The sequence below is a fragment of the Phoenix dactylifera genome, unplaced genomic scaffold, assembly GCF_009389715.1.
Source record: "Phoenix dactylifera cultivar Barhee BC4 unplaced genomic scaffold, palm_55x_up_171113_PBpolish2nd_filt_p 000381F, whole genome shotgun sequence".
NCBI classification, from domain to species: Eukaryota; Viridiplantae; Streptophyta; class Magnoliopsida; order Arecales; family Arecaceae; genus Phoenix; species Phoenix dactylifera.
This window is the reverse complement of record NW_024067828.1, coordinates 418,265-426,745: the sequence shown is the minus strand read 5'-3', so window position 1 is coordinate 426,745 and position 8,481 is coordinate 418,265. Positions and strand designations below refer to the sequence as shown.

Sequence of the window (8,481 nt, the reverse complement as noted above, 5' to 3'; positions counted from 1 at the left end):
AAAAGATTGATAGAATTTTGACCTGTAAAAGTAAATCAGAAACTCATTCCTTCTGGAGTACATGCCTCTACAAGTAAAACCCCACTTGTGGGCATGCTAGTTTATCACAAAATGAAAAAGAACCAGCAATATCGTGGAGTGGGCACCTTGCTGAAATTTACATGACAGAGCATGCAAATGGAAGGGTTTCATGTCATAAAACAATGTTTGAACAGTCTCTGCATTACTCAATTTGCCATCTTTTAAAATAGCATCACTTAAACATCAGAACTACAATTTATGCATATCGCCTTGGTGTCAGGATGAGCATGAACACTGAAGTAGCTCAACCCCATCTCAAAGGAGCATCAAATATGGATTGGAAACCATTTTGCAGACAGCACACAAAAATACAGAGAACTCTAAGAAGAGAGAGAGTTATCATCAAAGGCACCAGGATCTGCTGGAAAAGATATGCATGAACACCTGAAAATTGATAATTTATCACTGATTCAACCTCCCACTCTTCCGAGCCAGCTGATCGATCTGCAGGCAGCCACTTCAGTATGTTGACGGTGATGGGAACCCAAGCTTTCATCTACCCACCACAAAAGAAGCTCTTATTTTCTGTACGAGGAAGTTCCCCAGCTAGCTCATATTCGGCTTCTCACACCTTAAGGTCTAGATGGACAATGGATGAAAAGCAGCACTCCCCATTTTTTCCTCAAGAATATTTACAGTCATTAACCCTGAGCCAGTGACCTAAATACAAAATGCTTTGTGAACCCAGCAAGCTCATGAGAGAGATGAACTCTCTCTCTCTCTCTCTCTCTCTCTCTCTCTCTCTCTCTCTCTCTCTCTCCCTCCCTCCCTCCCAGTGAAGCTCCTTCTCTGCAGCCGAAAGCTGCACAGCCACATAAGTTTGCATGACATATTCCATCACCTCAATGAAATAAAGATGCATCAGTCAAAAACCATGAACACTGTCACTTAGGTCAAGTGATCTGGAAAGTTTAAGATCCCCATCCACGAAAACCCTTCTTTGGACTTGTAACGCAGTAACAGGCACTCCAGACATCTGCTAGTAAAAAATTAATAATGCTGTTTTTGATCCACCTGCAACTGTGATTAGAAAATGGAAGAATAAAGCAATGGCATACATCAATGTCAACCAATATGAGTTTACTGTGATGGCTTGCTGGGAGATTCAAAATTGTTAGAGGCGAGAATAACCCCAAAGCAAGAACTCACAGTTTCGCAAGAGCTGCAGAAATGGATCAGCGATGCAGTTAGGCAGAAGAACCAACTTTAGTTGGTGAGTAGTTGCTCAAAAGAAAAACTATTTCAAGTTTACACCAATGAAGATAAGAGAAAGCTGCATTGTTAGAAACTAAGGGTGTAGTTAAAAAAAAAAATGCTCCACACTCCTAAACAGAAAGAAATATAACAATATATTATAAGAATCGCTAAGCTATCATGCATATTACACAAGCCAACATATTTTAGAGAAAAAGGGCTTCGCCATGCTTATGATAAAACTAATGGAATGGGATAGAACAAGATTCTGAGAGTCAAAGAAACAGGCAAAGGGCAACTACATACCTATCAATGTGATAGAGTTTTTAAAACTCATGAGTTAACAGCATCCAAAATAATAATATTGTTTGAAATTTCTTTCTAAGTTGTCTGTAAGATTAGAGGAAGTGGAAGCCATACCTTATTGACCATAAGTTTTCTCGTATTGTAGAACTGAAGGCAACAATATAGACGATCTTGGTAAGACAAAAATTTTAAATGATAGCTGAGAAAAAAGGAACTGCGGAAGATTGTTCAATTTGTTTGTCAGAGAAAATGGAAGCTGAAGAGCAAGACTTACAAGGATGGATTCAGCTTTTCATGGTGCTCGTTCTTCAGTTTGAAGAAACTACAAGTCAGATGGATTTTAGACCAATCAACAAACACAAGTTCTTTGATATTTTAATCAAGACTCAAAATGCAAGTCATCCAACCTTAAGAGAATCATCATATTTTTTGGACCATCAAGGTGCATAGATAGACACATATAGAAGGCAGGATTTACATATGAGGATGACCTAAGAAGAGATCATGTTTCAGAGATCCTATTTCACCCTAAACGCTAAATGAAGTTCTTACGGGAAGTGGGTGAAATAGGTTCAGGCTCACTCTCAAAGTCTTTCTCATTATAAATTAATAGATTTCTATGCATAGGTTCTAGGCTAAAAAAAGAAATTCATATAATTGTGACCTCAGCCTCCCATGGGTTTGGAAATTCATAAAAAAAGAAATCGATGGGTTTGGAAAGCATAAAGAACAATGACGCGAGCTCACCCTCCCATGGCCTGACAGACTCGACGAGCCCTCACCTCCCGTCACACCCCTCCGCCGCCCACCTCTCCTCCTAGCTCAAGACCTTCCCAAACATCTTCTGCATCACAATTGTCGATGCTGGCCTCCTCTACACCTTCATGCGCACTGGGTGGGTTGCCGGCACCCTCCTCCTCGCCATCGTTGCCGCCTTCACCTTCATTGCATGCTCCTCCATGTCTGCACCCGCTGCCACCTCGACCTCAACTAAGGCTTCTCCAAGATCACCTATTTCAGTGACCTCAGCCTCGCCGTCGCCGGCACCACTGGCCACGTTGCTGTCAACGCCTTATGATCATGCTCAACCAAGCCAGCTTATGCATCGGCCACCTCATCTTCATCCCCAACAGCCTCGCCTCGCCCACCTCTTCCACCCCAACTCCAATCCCTCCCCTCTCCTTACCCCCAAAGCCCTCTACATCTGGGCCATGCTCTCCTTCCAGCTCAGCCTCAACTCCATGAAAACAGCTAGAACAGTCCATGCTCCCCCCACTGCCCATCCAAATTTCAGGAGAAATCCCATCAAGGACCCCTCCTGTTAACAAACAATGTGTTCTGCCTTCGTTTCAGAAGTTCTAAACTGATTGCACTATTCTTAGCTGAAAAACCATAGAAAAATCTGGTAACAACAGATCCTTTTCCATTTTTTTCAAGTTCACAAACTGCTTGGACTCTTCTAGCTGATTATTTCCAAAATGGTAATAAAGTTTGATTTTAGAATTTCAAAGATCACTTAGAACAATCCTCATCCCATTAAGAACCTCTCTGCTCTGTTTTCGTATTCTACATAGAAACTGATTGTCCATTTGTCCTGTGAGAATCTGCCTCATTGGCACAGGGCCGGCCTAATGCATTTGAAAGCCTAAGACAGAAAGGCCTTTTTTTTAATAAAAAAATTTAATAAGTATAAAATATTTTAAAATTTTATTTAAAAATAATTCGTCCATTTTTTGAAATACAAAATTACTAATCAAATTTTTAAGCTCAAAATTTATTAAAATACTTTTAACACCAATTACTAAAACTTTAAGTGTGATGCGCCATAACATAACATGCTCCAAATAACAAGGACGGTTGAATGTAAGGATTTGTGTTAATTGAAAGAAAGAAAAATCGACCTGGCCAAAAACAAAAGTTCAATGCGTCCAAAACAAAATAGGTACTGAGCTGTAAGTGGCCCATTGTCAAAGCAATGAGTACCCTCAAAATTCCATTCAACTTTTGGAATTGAACCTTGAATATTGTCCACAACTTTCTCGAATTCTGACAAAAAAGAAAATCGAACGAATTACATAACAATTAGATTAGCATAATACTGATTGCACTTCAAAGTGCAATAACCTATAATCATACTAGAAAAAGGATCATAATAAAGAATGAGTGACCAAGAAAAAAGTGAAAAGAGTTAAATGGTATGCTGTTCACATATGTAAAGAAAATTTGGGAGCACATAAGTCAACTGGTCAAGAGTTGATCACAAGGAAGTAGCATCAAGACTAGGTAGCAATTCCATCACTAGACAAAGAAAAATCAAGGGACCAGAAGGTAAATAAATGCTAGGACTGCAGATTAAGATAGCAGTGGAAGGTTAAGAAAATGAATGGTCAGCTTTTAAATGCCTCTGGAATTCCATAAAACAGAACGAATCTATAATTCATAACAAAAATTTCTTCAAAGATTAAACATTAGAAAATCCTAAAAAATCCAAAACAGAACAGAATCAAAAATAAAATTACTAGAAAATAAAAAGAATACCTAAGATTGGTCTACTTCCAAGAAAAAACCTCGAAATCTTCCATCGATGATCACTGAACAAAGGAAAATCAAGGGACCAGAAGGTAAATAAATGCTAGGACTGCAGATTAAGTGCATTCATTCCTTCAGAGATCATCAAGAACAACAGAAACAAAGAACAAGAACCACATCTCTTGTCTGAAAACAGCATCTGGTAAGTATTTTATAAAAAAATAAAAAAATCATTGGAACAAAACAGCAAACACGTGCATAGCATCAAAGAAAGGCGAAGAGTCGGTAGGAAGTTAACATCTGGTAGATTAGGTTGTACTTGTACCTCAAGAAAAACACTACTGGGTTGGTGTTCTTCCAGCAGATTTGATGTAGTTGAGGTGGAGGACGGGAGGAGGCAGCACCGGAGGCGGAGCGTCGCCAGAGTTAGAGGATTGGAGCGTCGGAAGGAAGAAGAAGAGGGCCATGGACTCTGGTTATCTGGGAATCCCATGGCGAATGGAGAAGATGGGCTATGGTGCCTAAGAGGCTAAGACGTCTTGTCCGGTTGTCCCGTAAGCTGTAACCCCTGTTCGCCTAACCCTAGGCTGATCGTAGCTCGTAGCCCATCGTAGGCAGGGCAGCAGGCAACGGAGCAGTTCGTAGGCACTAGGCAGGGCAGCAGGAAGCGGAGCAGCTCGTAGGCACTAGGCAGGGCAGCAGGCAGCGGAGCAGCTTGGCGATCGGAGGCCCTCTGGGCCGAGGCCTCGGTCGCCTTAGGCTTGGGCCGATCCTGTTTAGGCCCCACCCAGGTTGAAGTCTGCAATGCCCACCAACCTTAATTCAAAAATTTCAAACAAAATTTGATCAGAACAAAGAAACCACATTCTCCTCCCTGATCCACTGACCGTTGAGGGGATATGGCCACAGAGTCGTAGCCAGTGACAACTCCGCGGGGTTGTTCGAATGGTCGCCGACCATTGGATCACGCACAATCGCTACCATGATCGCAGGTAGGTGCAACGACCACCGAGCTAACATCCGAAACCTCTATAAAACTCTCCTTTCTTTCCACTTGATCCACCATCGAGCTTCCTCCCTTCTTCTTCCTTACCTCTAACGGCCATCATGTCACCGTATTTGAGCTTTTCCAACCTCCAAAACTATCTCTAATTCCATCTAAAGCCCCAGTTACCCTGTTTTTCCCTTGCTCTGACCAATGCCGCCACAATTCTCGTCGGATCCACCACCATCGGTCAAGAGCCGCCACCCACGCCATTGCCGGTGAGCTCCCTTTCTCCTCCTCCATTTTTCTTTCCAAACTGAGCCCCATTCTCATGTTTTCGAGCCAAATTGAGAGTGTTTCCTCAGCTTCTTCCTTTTTGCCGGACTCCACCGCTGCCGTCAGCTGGCCGTTGGCCCTCTGCCACCACAGCCTGGCCGTCATCACCCTTCACTGGCCTCCTTTCTTCTTTTCCCTCTTCCTTCTCTTCACTGGCCTCCTTTCTTCCTTTTTGTTTTCTTCTTTTTTCTTTATTCTTCTTTCTTCTTCCTATTTTATCTTTATTTATATATTTATTAAAAAAATTGATTTACTTTCTAAGCCATCTTATTAAAAACTTAAGTTTCTTTTGTTCCGTTTCAGTCAGCTCAGCCATCTTCTCCCGAGCAACAAGGGGGCGGGGACTGCACACTCAGAGCCATATTTATGCACTGACTCAGTAGGATGCTCATGCATCCAACACCGTGGTATCAAGTATGTTGTCGATTATATCTATTTACGACTATGTATTATTTGATTCTGGTGCTACACATTCTTTTGTGTCATCTGTATTTGTGCAAAAGCATAAACTGCCCTGTGTGCCATTAGAGTCTTATTCAGTAGGGTGATTGCTAATCAAAGCTGCAAGTCTTATTCAATTTAGATAGTAGGTAGAGAATTGACAGCTGATTTGATAGTCATTTATATTTTGATTTTGACATAAATTTGGGTATGGACCGGTTAGTGCCATATTTTGCTACTATTCAATGCTATGAGAAACGAGTAAATTTTCAGATTCCAGGAGATACTGAATTTATGGATAGTGGCACCTATACTTCTTCTCGAGTTGTCTTTGCTATGCAAATTAAGCAGTTACTTAGGAAAAGGTGTATGGCATATATAGCTACAGTAGTTGATACCAGATAAGCAAACTAAAAACTAGAAGACTATGGTGAATGGATATCCTAATGTCATTCCAGAAGATTTTTTCGGTTTGTGTCCAAATAGAGAAGTTGAGTTTGCAATTGATTTGATGGTACGACACCAATCTCCAAAACTCCTTATAGAATGGTTCCAGTTGAAATGAAGGAATTAAAGGAATAGTTGTAAGTTCTTTTTAATAAAGGTTTCATCAAACCTAGGATTTCTCCATGGGGAGCTCTAGTATTGTTTATAAAGAAAATGGATAGTAGTATGACGCTATGTATTGATTACCGGGTGTTAAATAAGGTAACAATAAAGAACAACTATCCTCTACCAAGGATTAATGACCCGTTCGATTAGTTAAAGGGCGCCCAGGTCATGTTCTCCAAGATCGATCTTCATTTAGGGTACCATCAATTGAAGATAAGGGTGGAGGATGCGCCTAAGACTGCTTTTCATACGTGATATGGAAACTATAAATCTATGGTCATGCCCTTTGGGTTGACAAATGCTCTAGCAGCTTTCATAGACCTGATGAACAAGGTATTTAAGCCCTTTTTAGACAAGTTTTTGGTTGTCTTTATTGATGATATTCTAGTTTACTCAGGCCGAGCATGAACAACATTTGAGAATTGTTCTAAAAACTCTGAGACAAGAGCAGTTGTATGGTAAATTGAAGAAAAGTAAATTTTGGCTGGGCGGTGTGATGTTCCTAGGGCATGTGGTATCTAAAGAGGGGATTTGTGCAGATTAAAAGAAGGTAGAGGCAATGGTCAAATGGAATAGGCCAAATAATGTTTTTGAACTTCACAGTTTTTTAGGCCTAGCTAGATATTATAGACAATTTGTCGAGGGTTTCTCATGTATCGCCGCACTTTTGACTCGACTAACTCGTAAAGGAGTTAAGTTTGAGTGGTCAAATAAATTTAAACAGAGTTTCTAGGAGCTTAAACAATGTTTGGTATTGACTTCTACTCTTACCCTTCCTTCTAGTGGTGGAGGTTTCATCATCTACAATGATACTTTAAAGGAGGGATTGGGTTGTGTGTTAATTCTAAATGACAAAGTAATTGCTTATGCCTCCGGGCAACTAAAGCCTTATAAGAAAAATTACCTCACTCATGATTTGTTGTGTTTGCATTAAAAATTTGGAGGCATTATTTGTATGGTGAGTCTTGTAAGGAGTACACTGATCATAAAAGTTTAAAATACTTTTTTACTTAAAAAAAACTCAATGTGAGACAGAGAAGATGTTTATCTTAAGGATTATGATTTGTCTATACATTACCATCCGAAAAAAACTAATGTAGTGGCTGATGCACTAGGTAGAAAATCTTTGGATAGTATAGCTGCTTTATTTACCTCTTAGAGAGGCATTTTGGAAGATTTGTATGTTTGCATAATCCTAATATATATTTGGCTAACTTGCATGTCCAGCCTATTGTAATAGAAAGGGTCAAGGTTGCACAAGTACATGACCCTCAGTTACAAAAGATTAAAATTGATGTTGGTCAAGTTCTCAGAATAGAGTTTAGAATGTGTGAGGATGGATCATTGAGATTCAATAATAGAATTTGCATTCTAAATGATTCTGAGTTAAAAAGAAAAATTATGGAAGAAGCTCATAGCACCAGGTACACAGTGCACCCTGGAAGTACTAAGATGTATAAAGATTTGAAGAATATATTTTGGTGGAATAACATGAAGAGAGAGATTGCATAGTTTGTAGCACAATGTTTGACTTGGTAGCAGATTAAAGTAGAACATCAGAGACTGGCAGGGTTGTTGCATCCTCTTCCAATTTCTAAATAAAAGTGGGAACACATCACAATGGACTTCATCTCTGGGTTGCCCCATACTCCTAAGGTTATGATGCTATGTGGGTAATTGTAGGCAAATTGATAAAATCGTCTTACTTTTTGGCATTTAAAATAGGAGTGACATTGAAAATGTTTGTAGAGCTTTATATTGATCCGATAGTGAGGTTGCATGGAATTTCTAAATCGATTGTATCCAATAGAGACTCACAACTTGTGGTTTATTTTTGGGATAGTTTGTATAGGGGACTAGTTAGAAAGGACTATTCAAATTTTTGAAGATATGTTGAGAGCTTGTGTGATTGATATGATAGGTTCTTGGGATTGTTACTTGCCTTTGGTCAAGTTTGCATATAATAATGGTTACTAGGCAAGTATTCAAGTGGCCTC

The 8,481-nt window shown here is 39.9% G+C and overlaps 1 protein-coding gene across 4 annotated transcripts; it reads right to left on the bottom strand.

The window, feature by feature from the left end:
* Positions 1 to 147: 147 nt before the first annotated feature.
* LOC113463391 lies at positions 148 to 4,848 on the bottom strand. 4 transcript variants are annotated; one of them, XM_026808498.2, is made up of 3 exons: positions 4,436 to 4,842; positions 3,483 to 3,627; positions 148 to 1,243 (listed from the first exon to the last, which is right to left on the bottom strand). In XM_026808498.2, exons 1-3 carry the CDS (start codon positions 4,601 to 4,603, stop codon positions 1,227 to 1,229), a joined length of 330 nt encoding a protein of 109 aa, XP_026664299.2. In that variant the 5' UTR covers positions 4,604 to 4,842; the 3' UTR covers positions 148 to 1,226. The 4 variants fall into 4 exon arrangements, 1 of the variants encoding a protein (XP_026664299.2); XR_005508109.1 differs by having other exon boundaries at positions 2,329 to 4,848; XR_005508110.1 differs by lacking the exon at positions 3,483 to 3,627 and having other exon boundaries at positions 148 to 3,226; positions 4,436 to 4,848.
* Positions 4,849 to 8,481: the final 3,633 nt, after the last annotated feature.